General features: G+C 42.4%; 1 protein-coding gene across 1 annotated transcript; it reads left to right on the forward strand.

The window, feature by feature from the left end:
- The first annotated feature begins 1122 nt into the window (after positions 1-1122).
- Positions 1123-19121, forward strand: LOC309346072 (phospholipase A2 inhibitor NAI-like). The gene is made up of 5 exons (XM_081869749.1): positions 1123-1379; positions 2631-2753; positions 9790-9942; positions 17838-17984; positions 18890-19121. The coding sequence occupies exons 1-5, from the start codon at positions 1328-1330 to the stop codon at positions 19045-19047; spliced, it is 633 nt and encodes a 210-aa protein (XP_081725875.1). The 5' UTR covers positions 1123-1327; the 3' UTR covers positions 19048-19121.
- The last annotated feature ends 3230 nt before the right edge of the window (positions 19122-22351 follow it).

The following is a 22351-nucleotide window of genomic DNA, read 5'->3' on the forward strand; positions in this document are numbered from 1 at the left end:
CCCTCCATGCCGTCCAGGGAGGCTTTGCCCTCTGCCTACCCCTCAGATCCAATGCATTACGTGGGGAAGGGCCTCAGTTGTAGTAGCCTCTCCTCCTTTACCTTTGCCATCTCTGCTAATAATAATAATAATAATAATAATAATAATAATAATAATAATAATAATTTAATAATCATTTATTATTTATACCCCACCCATTTGGCAGGGTTTCCCCAGCCACTCTGGGCGGCTTCCAGCAGAATATTAAAACACAATTCTAAGGCTTTCACCATCCATTCTTCCTTTCAGGGTATTCTCACAACTTTCCACCTCTGAGCATAAAGACCCCTTGCCACTGTCGCTGCATATCTAAATACAGCTGCATATATAAGGCAAATGACGTGGAGCTGAGCTTGTGTATATCCAGCCCCAGTAAAAGATAGTTCCTTAAATACACAAGCTACTCTGGACAAAGACCTGCATTTCCCCATCCCACCTGCTCTTAAATGTAGCCAACTTATTTTAAAGAGCAAGTGGACCAATTCTTTAGCCCAAAAACAAGTGCATTTAACGGGACAGAGGAAATCTAGATTGTAAGTCACTGTGCATTTTATTACTGTACAACAAAGGAAACTGGAAAGACACTTACCAAAAATAAATAAATTCGTGATTCTGACTATCAGAGAAATCTGGCAAAATTGCCTGGACTTCTGGAAATCTAATCCAATTTCACTGCTGAGCTTTGAATTCTGGTGTCACCTGATGGGGCTTCACTTCCTGGGTGGTGAAATTGAGGGTGCCACAGGTTAAAGGGGGGACATGTCATTTGAGCTCTTGGAAGGGGGAAGAGATTGATTTACCCCAAATGCAACTGAATTTAATGGGAGTGAGGGGATCCGGGTCACTGTGCATTTTATTACTGTACCAAAAAGGAAACTGTTGACAGACATTTGTCCCCCTTTCAAAAAAGTTCATGCTGTCAGGGAAACCGCCTTGGCTTCCAGAAACCTAATCCAATTTCAGTGCTGTAACCTGATGGGACTCATTTCCCCACATGCAGGATTGAGAAATTGAGGCTGGCACAGATTAGGAGGGACGTGTCCTTGGAGTTCTTGGAAGGGGGAAGAGATTTAATTGCTTTTCAACACTGTGCTTTATATTATGGTATAGCACAATTAGAATTCTAGCAATTTGTTGCACTGCCCTGAATCCATTGTTCCTGGGTGCTGGCAAATTGCTTCTTGAAATCCTCTACAAATTCCTCCAACTAAGCCTCAGTTCCTTGCTTGTTCTCAGACTCAGTTCAGTGCTGTTCTCGAACTCCTTCTTGGCTCTTCAGCCCTCAGGAATGATGAAGAAACTCCTGATCTCCTGCCTCCTCTTGACCCTTCTGAATCCAGGTGAGCAGAACCACAGCTGCTGTGCTGTTCATCCTGTTTCCAGGAAGGAACTAAGTGGGGGGTCAGCCATTAAAGCAGGAGAAGAAAGGAACAAGGACTTGTGCTTCCTTTGAAAGGGAGAGGAATAAAGGATATGTTCAAGCTACAAGGGATCTTCAATCAGGATAGTTTGTTCCCAATATTTGTTTTTATTTAACCAAATACATACTGAGAGGTGCAGTATCCCCAAGTCCATTGGGGGAGCAATGGGGGCAGTTGCCCATTCTTTGATAAACCAGAATCCTAGGTTTCATCTACAACAAAGAGTATGTTTCTTGAACTTTTTTCCTGTTTGCTTACCTCATCGTCCACTCAAATTCTACCCCTTCCTCCTGAAATTTTGTTCTCAATATTAAATTTTACCAAATGCATACAGAGGCGTGGCATCCCCAAGTACATTGGGGGAGCAAAAGAGGCAGTAGTTCACTCTTCAATAAACCAGAATCCTACCTTAAATTTAAAGCATTTTTTCAAAGAGGGCCAGATTTGATGAAGAGAAAAGCCGTTGGGGCTGACCAAAGGGCCAACCAAAGTTGTTAACCTTTTATTTTGGAGCGGAATTATCCTGCCCCCACCCCATGCAATCTTTTAGTTTGCTGGTATTACACACCACCCCAATCTCTGAGTGGAGTCCAAGGTTCCAGGGGTACCAGATGTGCTTACCAGAGTCTGTCATGTTTGCTGGTACTGATGGGAGTTGTAGTACAACAACTTAAGGACGGTTAAAGGTTTCTCCACACCTTCTCTACTGGTCCTCTCCCTCAGCCTGCAGGAGCTATCTTGGACAATCATTCTCTGGTCTATGCAAGGCCCACCCCCATTCAGAGTATAAGATCTACTGAAGGAATATATATAGAAAGCATTATGTAGCTGAATAATGGTCCATCTAGTCTAGCATCTTGTTCTTGCCATGGGTCCTATGGGAAGCCCGTAAGAAAGATCTGAGTGCAACAGCTCCCTTTCTGCAGTTTCCAGTAACTAGTATTCAGACAAATAGTGCCTCCAATGTTGGAGGAAAAAATATATCAATAGAGGATAGTAAACATGAATTTATCCAGTCCACTTTTGAAGCTATCGAAGTCGGTAGCCTTTGCTGCCTCTCGTAAGATGGCGTTTGTAGCAGAAAGTGTTGTGTTCATGTACCTTAACGCAGACCTATTTCTCCTACACAGTTACTAAAGTTTTCTAAACCCATTTCCCCCCTGTCTGCAGTGGCGTCTCTGACATGTGAGTCTTGTTGGAATGAAGGAAAAGATTGCAAAAACGCCACCACTGAGGAGTGTGACGAGTCCAGTGATCAGTCCTGCATGTCTGCCCTTGGAGTAGGCAAACTGTGTAAGTGAGAAGAACCTTCAACCTCTTTGAGCACCAAAACGTAAACCCCCTGACTCACTTTCAAAAGCCATATCTTAGCAACAAGCCATGGAACATGACTTTTCATAAAGTAGTGTTCTAGGTTCTGCATTGCCTGTAGGAGCAGGGAAGAAATTCAAGTCAGTTCATATTTAAAGCTACGTTTACTCAATTGGCAGAGCAAAACAAAGCCATCCTTCAGAATCTGCCCTTCTCCCATTTTTGCAGTTCACCTGTCCAGCCATGTAATCAATAGACAAATGCACATACTAGGGTAAAGTGTGCATATAAGAAGCTAAACCAAGTCAATCAACAGTCACCTAATTCATAAGAAGAGCTAAAAATAAAGATAGAAAAGATGGATATCAGTAACAGCAATGAAACAAGCCAAACAATACCCCAACCCAAGTTTCGGTTCAGAAGCCTCAGCTTTTGTAGTTGGAGTCAGTCTGTTGGTTCCCATCTCCCAGGCCTGCAAGGCAGAGAGCTAGTTCGCCAGGATTCACAGCCAATATGGTCAACAAACATCCCCCCCACCCCCATGGGGGAAACCATGACTGCTTAAATCAGTATGACCCTGCAGACAGGGCCTAAGAGTGAAAATAACATTAACACGAAATGTTGATGGGGGTGGGGGAGTTGGAAACTGATATGAAAATGTGGAGAAATGAACTTCCCATGAAACCTCCTGAACTGATCCCATTCAATAAGGAGAAGGGTGGTAGAAACCTCTGGACAGCCAAAGGTTCTCCATTCCTGACTCACATTCAACAAATAGATGAAACTGGAGAAATCTCTTTCTGCTCCAAGCAGGGCCTGCTCAACACAACTGGATACCTGAGGCAAACCATAAAATGCTCCCCACCCCGCAGACCTGGAAGAAAGGGTGACTGAAGATTAGGCCTGGGCGATTTATTGATATATCACCCCAGGACCGGTATGAAGGGCAGACCGTAATGACAGCTTCACTCAGCAGTAAATTGGTGGGGGAAACCCTGCCTATTCTGAGTCCCTCTGCCTCCAGCACACCGAGGAAAAACTAAACAAGCTGCAGCCTGGAGCAGGAGGGGTGGCAGTTTCATGAAAGATATATCGCTAAGTGAAATCACCATCATGGTCTGTCTCTCATACCGGCAGTGGGAGAAAGAAGCTGCATGACGAGGCTTATAAAGGTTATTCCTCCCTCCCTCCCTCCTTAAACTGCTTGGGTTAAGAGCACACCGCTGCCCTCGCCTCAGCCAAGCAATTTTGCAAAAACCACAAATGACCACTGGCTCACATGAGCCAGTAGTGGGGCGGGGGCTCAGTTAAAGTGCTCTCCCTCCCCAGCTGCAAGAGCCTGGGTGGAGTGCAGGCTCCAGGCAGAGACAGCCTTGGCTGCCACCTGGCTGCCTTTTTCAGCACAGGAGGAAAGACTGAGCCCAGTCTGCCAGTCAAAGGCAGCCAGGCAGTGCAGGCAGCCCTGCAAGGCACAGGTAGGGTGGCTTTGAATCCTGCGCTTTGCGAATGACCACCCCACAAGGAAAGAGGCAGTGTGCCTGCACGGACACCCGTGAGGCGGAGGGAGCCTCAGAAAGGAGCTCCGAGGTGGTATTTGATTAAATGTATAGAATTCAAGATAAGGAATATTGAAAATGTAAGGAGAGGGAAGGGAACTTCTTTCATATGTGGTGGGTGCGTCCTAAGATTAAAGCCTACTGGGATGTGATATATAATGAACTGAAAAAGATTTTCAAAAATCATTTTAGTAAAAAAAACTAGAGGCTTTTTTATTAGGGATAATAGGTGAAAAAATTCCCCAAAAGACATAAATATATTTATGTATGCTACCGCGGCAGAAAGGATACTTTTAGCCCAGAAATGGAAGCAGCAGGAACTTCCAACGTTGGAAGAATGATAGACAAAGATGATTGAATACGCCAAGCTGGCGAGACTGACGGGGGAAATCCGAAACCAGCGAGACAAAGTGTTTGAAAAGGACTGGAGTAAATTTGTACAATATATGAATGAACATTACAAACTTTTTAAAACATTTACAGGATTGATTTAAAATATTTTGTTAGGTTATGATTTGATACCTGGATATAAATATTAGAAGTACAGTGGTGCCCCGCAAGACGAATGCCTCGCAAGACGGAAAACCCGCTAGACGAAAGGGTTTTCCGTTTTTTGTTGTGTTTTTTTAATAAAATTTTAATTGGGTTTTCACATTTTATAATAACAAACAACACTTATGACTTCCCCCCACCCCCCCTCATACATCCCACTTCCCCAATTTAATTCAGCAAGTTCTTATTCCTTTCTCTAAACATTCTCATTATTTTCCAACTTAGTTCTTCTTATTAGGCCTAATATTATTACCCTATTTTCTTATATACAATAAATCCTTTTTCTAAGATCAATCAAGATTTTTAAACCATAAATTTCCCCTTTTTAAATTGAAATATAAATCAGCTTTACAATAACCAAAAGTCACAGAATTTTCAAGAGTCTGTTTTCCCCCCTCCCTCACTGCCCGGGTATCTGTCCCTTCCCCAATAACTATCCTCTCATGGAACTCCTAGCCCGGATTCCTCACATCCACGGCTCTCATGTCCATCTGAGTCTGTCTCTGGCTTTTCTGTTGATAGTCCTTTTTGCTGGTCTTCAGATCTCGAAGGAAGTCAGTCGCAGTTGCTTCATCTTCTCTCAGTTCAAACCTAATTAAAGAAACTTGTTGCCAAGGTTCTGCCAGAAGTCCCCCAGATTCCAAGTCGTCAAGGCCAGAAAAGAGGAGGAAGTCCCAGTTATATTTCTTTACTTCTTTAATTTTCAACATTATATAGTTTCCGGGGGCTTCCTCCTTAACTTTTCTCTTCAATCTCATCTCTTCATAATTTGTAATCCAAAAGGTTTCTTTGTTCCCTGGCAACATGGATTTCCACAGTTTCCCTTCTCCAACTTCTCCGACTTCCTTTTCCACCAACTCCAAAGATGTCATTTCTAGGTCAGCTGCAGAGTCTTTCAAAAACAAATCTTTAGTTCCATCAACCGAGTTGTTTGTTTCAAAAATCAAGGTCGTGTATTGTTCTTGCAAAATTCCCACAAGAAAAGAAGCTCTCTCTATTTGTGCTAGTAGTTTTCCTTCTGCAGCCATTGTAATGTCACTGGTTTCCCCTAGGGGGATTGCCATTGTTCAAAGTTCTCCACCAGCAATCCTTTACCCTGTTGTTTATTTACTTTGTTTCAAGTCAGATCTGCTTATATGTAACACTTTTAAACCAAAGCGATTTTAAAATGCTGGCGGGCGGCAGCGCTGCCGCCTGCCAGCATTTTAAAATCGCCCCGGGACAGCGGATGAATTCTCCGCTGTCCCGGGAAGGCAGGCGGGGGGAAGCAAAGACTCCCCCCCCGCCGGCCTTCAGATGAGGTCCGGGGACAGACTGTCCCCGGACCTGGTCTGAAGGCGGTTTCCATAGGAACGCATTGATTGATTTTCAATGCATTCCTATGGGATTTCGTGCTTCGCAAGACGAAAAATTCGCTAGACGACAAAAATTGCGGAACGAATTAATTTCGTCTTGCGAGGCACCACTGTAAGTCTTTTAAGTATGGAGATAAAGTAAACAGGGTGATTTAGAAATGAGAAGATAAAAGTGATTGCATATGGAAGTCAGGGAGGGGGACGGGAGGAAGTCAATGCTCAATTTGAGCAAACATATATGTGATGTAGAAATTTTATTTGGTAGTTATAAAGGAAAAAAGAAATTTTATTAAACACTACATTAAAAAAGAAAAAGGAAGGAGCTCCAAGATCCCTGCAACAAACAACAGGGACATGGGGTGGCTCAGCTGGGGGAGAGGAACTGACGAGGAGGTGGCAGATCTTGCCTCCAAGGATCATGCCACAGCTTCAAAGGCAGCAGCATCATAGAATCATAGAGTTGGAAGAGACCACAAGGGCCATCAAGTCTAACCCCCTGCCAAGAAGGAAACACCATCAGAGCACTCCTGACATATGGTTGTCAAGCCTCTGCTTAAAGACCTCCAAAGAAGGAGACTCCACCACACTCCTTGGCAGCAAATTCCACTGTCAAACAGCTCTTACTGTCAGGAAGTTCTTCCTAATGTTTAGGTGGAATCTTCTTTCTTGTAGTTTGGATCCATTGCTCTGTGTCCGCTTATCTGGAGCAGCAGAAAACAACCTTTCTCCCTCCTCTATGTGACATCCTTTTATATATTTGAACATGGCTATCATATCACCCCTTAACCTCCTCTTCTCCAGGCTAAACATGCCCAGCTCCCTTAGCCGTTCCTCATAAGGCATCGTTTCCAGGCCTTTGACCATTTTGGTTGCCCTCCTCTGGACACGTTCCAGTTTGTCAGTGTCCTTCTTGAACTGTGGTGCCCAGAACTGGACACAGTACTCCAGGTGAGGTCTGACCAGAGCAGAATACAGTGGCACTATTACTTCCCTTGATCTAGATGCTATACTCCTATTGATGCAGCCCAGAATTGCATTGGCTTTTTTAGCTGCCGCATTACACTGTTGGCTCATGTCAAGTTTGTGGTCAACCAAGACTCCTAGATCCTTTTCACATGTACTGCTCTCAAGCCAGGTGTCACCCATCTTGTATTTGTGCCTCTCATTTTGTTTTTTGCCCAAGTGCAATACTTTACATTTCTCCCTGTTAAAATTCATCTTGTTTGTTTTGGCCCAGTTCTCTAATCTGTCAAGGTCGTTTTGAAGTGTGATCCTGTCCTCGGGGGTGTTAGCCACCCCTCCCAGTTTGGTGTCATCTGCAAATTTGATCAGGATGCCCTTGAGTCCATCATCCAAGTCGTTGATAAAGATGTTGAATAAGACCGGGCCCAAGACAGAACCCTGTGGCACCCCACTAGTCACTCTTCTCCAGGATGAAGAGGAACCATTGATGAGCACCCTTTGGGTTCGGTCAGTCAGCCAGTTACAAATCCACTGAGTGGTAGCATAGTCAAGACCACATTTTACCAGCTTCTTTACAAGAATATCATGGGGCACCTTGTCAAATGCCTTGCTGAAATCAAGGTAGGCTACATCCACTGTGTTCCCTTCATCTACCAGGGTTGTAATTCTGTCAAAAAACGAGATCAGGTTAGTCTGACATGGTTTATTTTTCAGAAATCCATGCTGACTATTGGTGATCACAGCATTCCTTTCTAGGTGCTCACAGACTGTTTGCTTAATGATCTGCTCCAGAATCTTCCCTGGTATTGATGTCAGACTGACTGGGCGGTAATTATTTGGGTCCTCGCTTTCCCCCTTTTTGAAAATAGGGACAACATTTGCCCTCCTCCAGTCTGCCGGGACTTCGCCTGTTCTCCAGGAATTCTCAAAGATGACTGCCAGTGGTTCTGAGATCACATCTGCCAGTTCTTTTAATACTCTTGGATGCAGTTCATCTGGCCCTGGAGACTTGAATACATCTAGACTAGCCAAGTATTCCTGTACTATCTCCTTAGTTAGTCTGGGCTGTGTTTCCTCTGCTGAATCATTTGCTCCAAATTCTTCAGGTTGGGCATTGTTTTCTTTATCGGAGAAGACTGAAGCAAAGAAGGCATTGAGGAGTTCAGCCCTTTCTGTGTCCCCTGTTTGCATTTCACCATCTTCTCCTCTGAGTGACACCACTGTTTCTTTGTTCTTCCTTTTGCTATGAACATACCCATAAAAGCCTTTTTATGTTGCTTTTAACCTCTCTAGCAAGCCTGAGTTCATTCTGTGCTTTAGCTTTTCTGACTTTGTGTCTACACGTACTGGCTATTTGTTTGAATTCCTCTTTGGTGGTTTCCCCCCTTTTCCATTTTTTGTCTTAATTCAGTTAAAAGTTCTTTAGATAGCCACCCTGGCTTCTTTAAGCACCCTCCATGTTTCTGTCTCATTGGTATTGCCTGAAGTTGTGCTTTTACTATCTCCCTCTTAACAAACTCCCAGCCATCATGAACTCCCTTTCCTTTTAGTATTACTGTTCATGGGATCTCACCCAGCACTTCCCTAAGTTTTATGAAGTCGGCTTTCTTAAAGTCAAGAAATTGAGTCCTAGTATGCTTGGCTGCTCCTTTCCGCTGTATAGTAAACTTCAGAAGAGCATGATCACTCGCGCCTAATGATCCTTCCACTTCTACCCCACTAACCAGGTCATCAACATGGGTTAGGACCAGATCTAAAATGGCTGTTCCTCTTGTTGCTTCTCCCACTTTCTGGACAATGAAGTTGTCTGCAAGGCCAGTGAGGAATCTGTTTGACCTTATGCTCTTGGCTGAGTTTGACATCCAGCAAATATCCGGGTAATTGAAGTCCCCCATTACTACTATCTCCCTTCCTTTTGCATGCTTGGCCATCTGTTCCAGGAAGGCATCATCTATGTCCTACATTTGGCTTGGGGATCTATAGTAAACGCCCACAATGAGGTCACTCTTATTCTTCTCTCCCTTAATTTTGACCCAAATGCTCTCACTTTGGCTTTGAGGTTCTAAATCTTGGATCTCTTCACAGGTATACACATCCCTGACATATAAAGCCACTCCTCCTCCTTTCTCGTCTGGTCTGTTTCTCTGAAATATATTATATCCCTCCATTATTACATTCCAATCGTGGGACTTATCCCACCAGGTTTCAGTGATGCCTATTATGTCATATTCAGGCAATGCTTTTCTTGGCAGTCAGATCGCATGCCCCTGTGGATCCTGCCACATAAAGGTAAAGGGACCCCTGACCATTAGGTCCAGTCGTGACCGACTTTGGGGTTGCGGCACTCAACTCGCTTTACTGGCCAAGGGAGCCGGCGTACAGGGTCCGGGTCATGTGCCAGCATGACTAAGCCGCTTCTGGCATACCAGAGCAGCGTATGGAAACACCGTTTACCTTCCCACCGGAGTGGTACCTATTTATCTAATTGCACTTTGACGTGCTTTTAAACTGCTAGGTGGGCAGGAGCCTCATGGGTGGACCAGCCCTATCTCCAGGTCTAGTTATTTCCTTTTCCAATTTTTTCTTTTATAGCACTTTTGGGGTCAACAATGGTTATCAAGTCCTGCATCGATACAGAGTTGTGCGATGCAGACTATGCCAGTTCCTCCATAACCTCATCAATGTACATCCACAGCAAGATATCCTGCTGCAAGACAGATATGTGCAACAGCGGACCTCCTGAAAGTAAGTATCATCATCAGGAAAGGTGCTACTGGAAGGAATTTTTTTATTTTGTTTTGATCATCAGGAAAGATGATCTCACAAAACTCAAGCAATGAGAGAGGTCAAAGAAAGACAAACAAGTTTTTGGCAGTATCCTGATGTCAGGGACTGGCTAGACAAGGAGGAGTGGTGGCATCCAGTCGCTCCAGGAGGTGCCTGAGGGTGGCACTAGGAAAGAAGATTTCAAACCTGATTCAGACTGGTGGGACAGGGAGGAGCCACTGACAGAGGGAACCAGCAGGGAAGCATTGGAGCCATAGTATGGGGGTGGTGGGAACTAATAGAACAAAACCCCAAATCCCAATAAGCAGATTACCTGAACAACATACAGCATCTATTAGCAAAAATTACAAGGGAGCATCACAGTTTTACCTTAGTCCTAGAAACACCCCTCCCGTAATTTTACTCACAGTTCCTCTCCTACAGCAGCTTCTGGTATTTATATCCTATGCTTTCCTCCAAAACGCTTTAGCTCCTGCTCACCATTTTAGCCTCAAAATATCCAGTTAAATAGGTTAAACTGAGAAATGGTTCCTGGCCCCAGGCCACTCAGCAAGTGTCATGGCTACAGTGGAATTTGAACCTTGGTCTCCTAGATTCTGGTCCAACCCTCTAACCACTACACTTCACTGGTTCATTGGTTTCCCAGAGTTCTAGCCCCCAAACCTAGAGTGACCCATTTTCTTTCATGCATTTTCATTTGTAGAGATTTTTTTTAGTGGGACAGGCCTCTGTCCTTCTTGTATGGGAAGGAACTGATTTCTTTTAGGTTTGCATTCAGGGAATTAATATCTTCAGGTTAAAGCAAATGCTAAGAAAGATATAGTCGATGCAATGGGCTCCAGTGCCACCTAATTACTAAGCAATAGAGGAACACTATCTACACAAAGGGGAGAACCAGGTGGTGCAAAGAATAAAAGGTTTTTTAAAAAATACATTTGTTGCTCCACTCACTTTCACAACAGGCCCTGCCACTGGCATGTGGTCTTGAGAAGCTTGCCCTGAAGGAAATGTGGCCCTCAATGAAAACAGTTAATACGAAGGTTCAAACTGTAAGCCTCGGCTAGGCCCCTAGCATACACCAGCTGCTGACGCAGGCCTGTATCACCATCACCAGATGTTCACAGATGTTCATATATCACCAGATGTTCACATTCCCTTGTTCCTGATGTAGCTCTTCACCCACCCCTCCTTCCTTGGTGGGAGGAGGCACTATTTTATGGTTCGCCTTAGCATTCACAACACCCTGGTGTAAGCTTTTTTGTAAAAACTATAACAACACTAGGACAAAGAATTCTGGGAGTGTTAGATTTTTAAGGGTGTTGAGAGTTAATTGGAAACCCCTATTCCCCTCACAGAGCTATGGATTAGCAAACAAACCCCACACAATTGCTCTTATTAGCTGGCATTTTTTCTTAGGTGAAATCATTATTTTACCAAAACTAAGCACATGTTGTCCCAGAAGTGTTTTTAAAGTATAAAACTACTAAGAGCTTTATTTCTCTTTCCCGCTCTAAGGAAGAGGGCCATTTTGTAGAATGTTATCATCGTTTGTGTGCATCTGTGGCTGCCATTTTGTCTCTCAGAATGCCCCCCAATGCTGCTCAGTGCTAAGCCCAATTGCTTAAAGTGGTATCCCTGTGCTTGAAATGTATGCTGTGAAGCTGGAACTTGGTCCAGATCCCCTCTCTTTTTTGTGGATTATTTTTGGATTACAGAGAGAACCTGAAAAATCATTTTTTGCTTTTTGTCTTTCATTCCCTTTGGAACTGCTCTTTTTTTTTTTTACCCTCCTTCTGCCCTTCTTGGTTTTTGCCTTTTCCTTTGTCTTTCCCCATCCCCCCTCCCCTCTGCCCCACCCCCCTCCTTGCTCTAACAGGAATAGCAACCAGAAAAGTCTTTGAATAAAGCTTCCATCACGTGGAAGTGGATTAGGCCAAGCAAGTGGCTGAAGACTGACTAAAGGAAGGAGAAATAAATTTCCATAATTTAGAAAACTGAAATAATATAACAAAATTTGGTCTTTGAACAATCTACAGTTCCATATCTAATCTTCACAGTTTTCCACTCAATCTTTATAAATCCGTCTTCCACCCACCCGCTCTTTTCCCTCCGCCTGCTCCCATGCTCTCCATCCCTCATCCCTCTGGCCGTGCTCTCCATCCCTCACCCCTCTGGCCTCTCTCCCTCAAAATATCTCTTGGAAATCTAAGGGTAACAACTTCTTAAGGTGGGGATAGTACACTCTTATATTGTGTAAATGATCATTAAGTTTGTGATTTCGCCTGCTTAGCGGAATTTAGATGAGAAATAGAAGAGATTGAAACAAGGGAGTGCAAAATATTGGATTCCAAACAAAGCAGTCCCATTCCGATTTAACAGAATGGACTAATCACTGTGTTGCAATCCGGTTTAAAGGCAGATCAGTAAACCACTTGTTGAAATAATTAAGATCACATAAGATTGTGCGCCCTCTAGGGGAGAGTCGCAAGAAGTTAAATCAAATTTTGTTTATATTTAAAGAAAGGGGGAGATGGCGGGTAAGGACGGGAAGAAGTCAGTGGGAACACCACTAGAGAGGAGAACCTCACGACAGGAGGAAATTAGAGACTTAGATGTATTATGGATGAAAATAAAAGAAGAATTTAAACAGAACGAAATCCACATAGAGAAAAAATTAGGAGAGATGCAGGAATTGATTGATAAAAAAATAGAGGGTGTGGTAGGAGAATTGTCAAACAAGATAAAAGAGCTAACGACCCGAACAAAGTCCCTAGAAGACTCAAATAAAAAAATACAAAGAGAGATAAAAGATCAGAGAAAGGAAGCTGAGAAAACAAAGGAGAACTTTGGAGAACTAAGTAAGACCCAGGACCAAGTCTTGGACAATCTAGCATTGATGGAAATGAAACAAAAACAGCTAAATTTAAAATTTAGGGGAGTAGGGGAAGAAATCAACGAAGATATTAAAGGAAAAATGATTAAAGAACTGGCGAAGTGGCTAACCTTGAAGGAAGAAGAAGTCGCCCAAGCAATAGAAAACGCCTTCAGAATAAAGATAAGACCTAAACAAAACAAATTGAAAAAGGTTCCAGGAGATTGCTTGGTGATTTTTAAATCGATAGAGATGAGAAACATAATTTTGAGAGAGAGCTATCAGAAAAAACTAGTAATCGATGGAAGACCAATAATCATCTTCAAAGAAATACCGATTAGGCTTCTGCGCAAGAGAGAAAGTTACAAACAATTAGTCAACATTCTTAAAAAAAATGGAATACAACACAGGTGGGAATTCCCAGAAGGGATTTCCTTTTTCTATAAGGAAAAAAGATTTAAGATTACAGAAAGTCAGGAAGTCAGTAAATTTCTACGCAGATACGAGAGAGACCTAGGGAAGATGGAGGATAGAGGCGGGGGGAGGGGGAGGGAGGGAGGAGAGGGGTGGTGCGGGACCAGGGAGGAGGGGGGAGAGAGGGGACCGGAGGGAGAAGATGAAGGGGAGGGGGAGGGGGATGTGACAGGGGATGAAGAAGGGGGTGAGGGGGAAGAAGAAACAGAAAGTGAAACCACCCGAATTTAAATCGGGAAAACTCAAATTAGCAAATTACTGACTCACTACTAGACAAAAGTTATAATGAATCTTAAAATTTTAACATGGAATGTAAATGGTTTGAATGACAAAACTAAAAGGAATAAAATTGTAAATGTTTTGAAAAAGAAAAAATTGGATGTAATCTGTATGCAAGAGACTCATGTAGCCAAAAAGCACAAACACGTTTTGTTAAATAAGAACCTAGGAACAGAATTTATAAGTTCCGCGGCAGAGAAAAAAAAGGCGTAGTAACATATGTTAATGAAAAATGGGAACCTAAACTGATCTACAAAGATGAAGAAGGAAGGATACTGGGAGTACAAATTAGTTTTCAGGGGGAAAAAATCAATGTTGTAAATATATATGCCCCAAACTCAAACAGATCAGAGTTTTTTAAGAAACTGGAACAGGTTTTAATAAAACTAGAAAATAATAGGATGATATTATTGGGAGACTTCAATGCAGTGTCAATACCAGAAATTGACAGACAAACAGAAAAGAAAAAACGAAACCAAGGAAAGCTACCAAAATCATTCCAAGACTTGGAAGAGAATATGGATCTAACAGACATTTGGAGACATAAGCACCCAACAGAAAAGCAGTTCACGTTTTTTTCAGAGGTACACAAAAGTTGGGGCAGAATAGACCAAATATGGACCTTGAGGGAACTTACATTAAGAGCCACTAAATGTGAAATCCAACCGAGAACCCTCTCCAATCATAATTCAATAACATTGGAAATAAAAGGTGTAATGCAGGGAGGTTTCAGATGGAGGTTAAACGAACATTTATTAGACAATGATGAGGTTATTGAAAAAGCCAAAGTACCTTAAAAGAGTACTTTGATTTGAATTTCAACGTAGGAATAAATTCAGAAGTAGTATGGGATGCCAGTAAGGCAGTTCTAAGAGGTTTCTTCATCCAACAAAATAGTCACAAGAAGAAAATAAGACAGCAAAAGAAGGAAGAAATTCTCAGACAACTTAGGGAGTCTGAGAAAAAATTAACAGACAACCCGAAAGATGAACAAAGTATACAAACAATAAAAATATTACAAACACAATATTCGATGTTAACGAACCAAGAAATTGAATGGAAAGTCAAGCTAATGAGGCAGAGATATTTTGAATCAGCAAATAAAACTGGGAAATTATTAGCCTGGCAACTGAGGAAAAGACAAAAACAAAATGTGATAAACAAAATAAAAGTAGGGGAGGAACTGACAGAAGACCCAAAAAAGATACAGGAAAATTTTCTCAAATTTTATGAGAAGTTATACAAAAAAGGAGAAGAAGACCTAATCCAGATAGAAGAGTACCTCAAGAACTGTGAAGGAAAGACTGTAACAGAAGAAGAAAGGTTTCAATTAAACAGACCCATAAGAATAGAAGAGATCCAGGATGCGATCAAAAAAATGAAGATAGGGAAAGCACCAGGACCGGATGGCTTATCGACGAAATATTATAAAGTTTTGGGAAATCAATTGGCTCCAGCGCTTTGTAAGACCATGAATAATATTCTGAGAGGAGGAAAAATACCTGAGTCTTGGAGGGAGGCATTTATAACGTTAATTCCAAAACCGGACACAGACAAATTGAACATCAAAAATTACAGGCCAATATCTCTATTAAATAATGATTATAAAATATATGCAGACATTATGGCAAATAGATTGAAAAAGTGTTTAACAAATTTAATCCATAAAGATCAGGCGGGTTTCCTCCCGAACAGGTTTTTGAAAGACAATGTGAGACACGTCATTAATATAATTGAATATCTGGAGATCAATAATGAGATACCAGCGGCACTGATTTTCATAGACGCCGAAAAGGCGTTCGATAATGTCTCTTGGGCGTTTTTAATAAAATCTATGGAAAAGGCAGGGATAGAGGGAGAATTCCTGAAAGGAATACATGCAATATACTCAACCCAATTTGCCAAACTGGTAATAAATAACAACCTCACAAATACATTTAAAATAGAGAAGGGAACAAGGCAGGGGTGCCCCCTCTCCCCGCTTTTATTCATCATGGTGTTAGAAGTACTGGCGAGTAAATTAAGATCGATACCAGAAATTCAAGGAATTAAAATAGGATTGAAGGAGTATAAGTTGAAAGCCTATGCGGACGATCTGATGTTATCCCTGGAAGAGCCGCAAAGAAGTATCGGCAAAGCGTTAGAGACTTTAGAAGAATACGGTAAATCATCAGGCTTCAAATTGAATAAACTAAAGACAAAGATGTTAATAAAGAATTTAGGAAAGGTAGAAAAAGAAAAATTAGAGAGAAAATATGGAATAATGGTAGCCAAAAAAATAAAATATTTAGGAATATGGCTTACATCAAAAAACATAAACTTAATTGAAGATAATTATTCGACAACATGGAAAGAAATCAAAAAAGATATGGATGTCTGGAACAGAGTCAATCTCTCATGGATGGTTAGGATGGAGGCAATAAAGATGAATGTCCTTCCAAAAATGCTGTTTTTATTCCAAAACATTCCTGTAATTAGGGGGCCTAAATTATTCAAAGATTGGCAGAAAACCCTTTCAAGATTCATATGGCAGGGAAGGAGGCCAAGGATCAGATTTAAATTACTTACGGATCGAAAGGAGAGAGGAGGATTCGCAGTCCCTAACTTAAAATTATATTATGAAGCCGCCTGCCTATGCTGGGTTAAGGATTGGATAACCTTGGAAGATACCGATTTATTGGATTTGGAAGGGGCAGACAACAGGTTTGGCTGGCACGCCTACCTGTGGTCAAATAAGGAGAAAGCTCACAAAGGGTTCTCAAACCACATTATCAGGGGTCCATTGTACGAAGCTTGGGAAAAAAACAAAAAACTGTTAGAATGGAGAACACCTTGGTGGCTGTCCCCAATAAACATCTTAACAATTAAAAAAATAAATATGGAAGAGCAAAAATTGACATATGAAGATTTATTAATAAGATCGGAAGACAGCTGGAAATTAAGACCATATGAGGAGCTGAAGGGGAAGTTGACAAGCTGGCTACAGTACCATCAAATCAATGCAATATGGACAGAAGACAAAAAAATTGGAATGAATGACAAGAAATCGAAATTTCAGATAGAAATAATTGAAAGCAAATCTAAGTTATTATCCAAAATGTACAATATATTATTAGAATGGGACACAAAAGACGAAGAAATTAAGGAAGCTATGGTGAAGTGGGCAATAGACCTGGGGCATAATATAGAATATGAAAAATGGGCAAAACTGTGGAATGAGGGAATAAAATTCACGGCGAGTGTGGCAATCAGGGAAAATCTAGAGAAGATGATATATAGATGGTATATAACACCAGAGAAATTAAATAAGATGTATAAGACTGGAAATAAGGCCTGCTGGAAATGCAAAACAAAAGAAGGCAATTTTATACATATGTGGTGGACATGTGAGGAAATAAAAAAATTCTGGGATGCGATATATAATGAGTTAAAAAAAATATTTAGATATACGTTCCCTAAAAAACCAGAGGCCTTCTTATTAGGTATTATTGGGGAGGAAATTAGGAAGGAAGATAAAACTTTATTCCAATATTCAACAGCAGCGGCCAGAATGTTAATAGCCCAAAAATGGAAAACCAAAAATATACCAACGGTGAGGGAGTGGCAAACGAAACTATATGACTTTGTCGAATTGGCAAAAATGACGCAGAGAATCAGAAACCAAAAGAGTACAAAGTTGAATAATGACTGGATTAAATTTATGGCTTATATAGAAGGTAATTATAGAAACCTACCAACTATAGCAGGTTTATTATAAAACTTCCGATGTATAAACTAATAACCAATATCAGCTGTAAAAACTAAACTTTTAAAAATAGGAATCCGAAATCAGGCGGGAAGGAAGTCAGATAGTATGTGTTATGTATTGGTGTAATTTTTATTTCATTTTTCATTTTATTGTGTTGGTGCATCTTTACCTTTTTTCTATTTAATGTTTATGTGCTATTTTTTTTTTCTGTGTGTGTGATGATTGAAACTCAATAAAAAGAATTTTTTTTAAAAAAAGAAAGAAATGTATGCTGTGAATGTGGCCCCAGTTAGAAATCTCTTGCACCATGCATTAATGTAGCCCTGGATAAATGGAGCATGGCTGAAGTGCTGGAAGGTAGTATGCATCCAACTTGGAAGGAGTACAATTCCTACAACTCACATACAGCAAGTTGTGGTTTGCATCTGCAAAAGAAATACATTGACTTACTGCAATGTTGGTGTGGTGATTGTTTTCCAGTGCCTGAGAGTGAGACAAGGGAGCCCAATGGGCTGAAGTGCCCGAGTTGCATCAACATTTTGTTAGACGAGTGCGAGGGCTTGAAGACCGTCAGCTGCAGAAATGAGGAGGATCAATGCTTCTACGTTGGGGGTCGCATGAAGTTCGGTGAGTCTTGTATGATGGAGTGCAGCTAGTGCCCCATCTGTACTATGCAGTTAAAGCAGTATCACGCCACTTTGAGCCGTCATAGCTTCCTCTAAAAGATGCTAGGATACTTTGTTTATTAAGGGTGCTGAAAGTTATTAGGAGACCTACATTGCCTTCACAGAGTAAGGGGATGGGCAGGAGCCCAAGGAGGAGGGATGTGTGTGCAGGGAGGTGGGAGGAGGAGGAGAATACAGGGAAGGGGCTAGTGATTTCTGCGGTTCTTGTCTGGAACCATATGCCTCTTTATTCCATTTTTTCCCCAGCAACACCTTAAAAGCCCATTCAGATAGGCACATTCTCTATTCCCTTTTGCTGTTCATTCCAATGAGTTTTAAATGTTTTAATGGTTTTAACTGCTAATATAAATATTTCTTGTAAACCCCTAGCAGGATTTACTGCAAACAAGCGGTCTACAGATTTTGTTAAATAAAAATACATCTTAAAATTTGCACTTTAAATTGGAGGGGGGCAGGATGGAAACCCACAGGCCCAGGGGCCAAAGGCATTCCTCTTGGACTCTTTCTCTCTGGCCCTTCGGCTCCTACTTAGCAACACCTCCTTTCCCTAGGCCACACCACTCACAAGCCCCACTTCATACCCTACCTGTATACTTTGGCCTGGCTGGATTGTTGCCCCTGAACTCTTGTTAACCTGGAGGGAGGACAGAGAGGGGTGTGTGAATGTATGTATAAAATGGCCTGCCATGTAAAGGTGAATTTTACTTCTGTTTTCATTGGCATGTGGACCTCCCAGAAGGTCACCCAGACTGGAAAAAGGCTCTTGGTCTGAGAAAGGTTGCCCACCCTTCTGTTTGAGGGAGAGGGTTTTGGATTCAAAAAATATGTGTGTGTTTTTCCCAACAGGGGGAAGCAGCCTGAGGGGCGCTATCCGAGGCTGTGGAACAGCTAGTTTGTGTGACTACTATGAGGGGTTGCTGGAGACTGATCTTGAATCATTAGGAATTGAGATCACTCAATTTGAGTGCACTGAAGCAATGGACGAGGATTCCAATGAGCTGTAGCTGAGAGAAGGCAAACCACCACCGCCCAGAAGAACACACCATTTATGGAAATTGGAGGCCTAGTGGTTGAAGCAGGGGAGGTCTCAGCCTGAGGACACAAAGGCTTTCTTTCCAGAAGTCTAGAAGCTCCTCCTGAAAGAAAGACTGTACTTGACTTTCAGGTGCAAATGAGGTCATTGAATCATGTCCAAAATAAATATATATGGTTAATCATGTGTGTTGTATCATTTTACCAAAAGCAACATTTCTTGGGCAAAATAATAGTGCTTGGAGGTGGGAAATAGCTTTGGCAGCGGGCAGGGGTGAAATCCCCGACCAGACTTTCAGGTCGAATTTTAATCAATTAATATTAGTCGACTTTGGGTGGTGCATCCCATTTCTCCACTTAAGGTAAAATGGGGAGGAAAAAGAAATGGAAGGAAGATAAAGTCCCTAGCTGAGAAGAATGGCAGACTTTGGGCTGCCTTGCTGTCAAGAGTGGTCTATCCCATTTCGCCACTAGAGGTAAAATGGGGAGTGCCACAGCAGATGTGCTGCGCAACCCCCACCAAAGCTAATACTTCAGGAATTCTTTAAGAATCAGTCAATGAGTGCAGCATATTTTCTTCTGCAAAACCATGTAAATATTGTTCTAGGACCAATCAGACTGCTTTATTTTGGATCATACTCAACTCAGTACATAACAGTGAGAGTTCATTCTTGGAAACTTACAGGAAGAAACTCAGAGGGCTTCAGCTCCTGTCATTTGCCTATCTAGCAAACATGCATTGTTGGTTTAGTTGCATGGTAAATATCCCACACTTCACAGGCGGGTGGCAGTCCCCTCAGATGGCGGAGCACATCACCTGCAGGAGAGGCAAGGAAAGTCCACCTTCTCATTCACCTCTCACCCTGAGCACTCACGCTATCTTTCACCAGGACTTCAGCGCCACGTCTCTAGATCCATGGGGAGAAGTAGGCAGGGGCATGTTAGCAGATGAGGAAGCAGACGGAGGAAGAGGCCTCATGGAATTCTATGTAGTCTTACAAAAATATAAATGCTAGTCTTCACACAATATAGGCAAACATTTTCTGATGTCCCCCTTGTGATCCCAAACAGAAGAACGATGTACTACCTTCCTCCCCCATAGGCCCTGTGGAGGGGCAGGCAGTGGCTGCATTTGGCCCCCAGGTCAGCGGTTCCCCACTCCTGGTATAGATTATTAAAGGCCTCCATAGTTTCCTGATTTTCATTCTTCTTTGGCTTCCCTTACTCAGCCAAATGAACAGCTTGGTGATTTTAGAAAGAAATTGTGAAACCATGTTTCTTCAGCAGGTACATTGTGAATCCCCTCGTCTTCAGCAGGTACATTGGGTGAGCACCACTTTGAGGCAATCAAAATTTGTGCTAATGTTAGATTTCCCACAAGCTTCAACTGGCACAGCTTGCATCAGCCTGCTGAACCAGTCCAGCTGTTCCAGAACCCTGTTGTCGCAATGGCCAGCAAGATGCCTGTGCAAAGCCTCAAAGCAGGACTGGACAGCAACACCAGTTGTCCCCATCCCGTCCCCCCGCTTGTGATTCCCACCAACTGACATTCACAGGAATACTGTCTCCAACACTTGAGGAAGAACATGGCCAAATTGGTTAGTAGCCATTGATAGCCTTATCCTCCGTCATTTTCTTCTAATCCTCAATCAAACACATCCGTGATGCTGCCCATCTTTACTTCCTGAGAGCAAATTCCAGAGTTTAACCATATGCTATTTCAAACACTACAGTGGACCCTTGGGTAATGTAACTTTTGGGTTGAGGAGGTAGCAAACCAGGAAGTGGGTTTGCCACTCAAGCGCATTGGCTACCCATAAATTCTAGTACTGTGAGAAAGGAATAAAAGCTTTTCTCTCTCCTGTTGCACTAAAGGCTTCCTCTGAATTGAAAGCTGACTAAACCTCAGGTGTGTAGGGAGCTACAAGAATTGCCCCAGTCAAAGGATCTCAGTGCTTGAGGTGTAGCATAAGTGTTTGTGCATTCCTCAAGGCACTTTTGGCTCACATTGCTCAGGGATCAGTGGAAATAAACATAAGCACCTTGAATGTGACCTGGAAGAAAAATGGCAACAAGTGCCGCAGTCTCAGCAGCAAAGTGACACGTAGGCAGTAGCCTGCTGCTATGAGCACTCTGGCTGTTGTGTTCTGCACTAGCTGCAGCTTCTGGACCTGATACAAAGACAGCCCCAAGGCATGCTGGCATGATCAAGTCTTGAAGTTACCAGTGCATGAACCACTGTGTCCAGGCTGCCAAGCAATTGGCACTGCATACCCTCCAACATTCCTCAGATGAAAACATGGACATTTCTCACTCCCCACAACTGACACTCCCCCCATTTTTGTCCCCCCCATGGCCCCCCCCAGCATTTTCAATAAGAAGAATGGCAAGTTCCACAACCACATCACGAACAGGACACAGCACGTACATCCTCCACTAGCCTGAGAATACCCCATAATCCCAGTTTTATTTTATTTCATGTTTGGTACATTTATGAAAGAAAAGCATGCACCAATAAATAAATTTTAGAAAGTGGCAACATTAGTAATAATAATAATAATAATAATAATAATAATAATAATAATTTATTATTTGTACCCCGCCCATCTGGCTGGGTTTCCCCAGCCACTCTGGGCGGCTTCCAACAGAGATGAAAAATACACTAAAATGTCACATATTAAAAACTTCCCTGAACAGGGCTGCCTTCAGATGTCTTCTGAATGTCAGGTAGTTGTTTATCGCTTTGACATCTGATGGGAGGGCATTCCACAGGGCGGGCGCCACTACCGAGAAGGCCCTCTGCCTGGTTCCCTGTAACTTGGCCTCTCGCAGTGAGGGAACCACCAGACACAAACATAAAAGATTTTTGGGGGTAGAAGGGAAATCTAGACTCTTTGCACTCCCCCCTCTATGCCGCCCAGGGAGGACTTGCCCTCTGCTTGCCCCTCAGATCCAATGCATTATGTGGGGAAGAGCCTCAGTTTTAGCAGCCTCTCCTGCTGTAACCTTTGCCATCTCTGCATATTCTAGGGCGTTCACCATCCATTCTTCCTTTCAGGGTATTCTCACAACTTTCCACCTCTGAGCATAAAGATGCCTTGCCAATATAGTTGCATACATAAACAGAGTTTGGAATTTTGTTGACCAATATCGCCTGCCAGAAGGGTTCTGGACTCTTGGAAAAGTCAGTTTGATTCCCCTGCCTCCCCATTATATATCATGCCCCCAAAGACCTTAGCCTTCCTACAGGTCTACCACATGTGACACAATGGCCCC

The sequence above is a fragment of the Podarcis erhardii genome (genome assembly GCF_964252035.2).
Source record: "Podarcis erhardii genome assembly, chromosome: 7".
Classification (NCBI taxonomy): Eukaryota; Metazoa; Chordata; class Lepidosauria; order Squamata; family Lacertidae; genus Podarcis; species Podarcis erhardii.

Excerpts from the sequence above, each read along its gene's own strand:
- LOC309346072 (XM_081869749.1), top strand. The coding sequence starts at position 1,328 with ATGATGAAGAAACTCCTGATCTCCTGCCTCCTCTTGACCCTTCTGAAT. Across the intron at positions 9,943-17,837 it reads CAACAGCGGACCTCCTGAAA|TGCCTGAGAGTGAGACAAGG; the intron begins GTAAGTATCATC and ends ATTGTTTTCCAG. Across the intron at positions 17,985-18,889 it reads TGGGGGTCGCATGAAGTTCG|GGGGAAGCAGCCTGAGGGGC; the intron begins GTGAGTCTTGTA and ends TTTTCCCAACAG.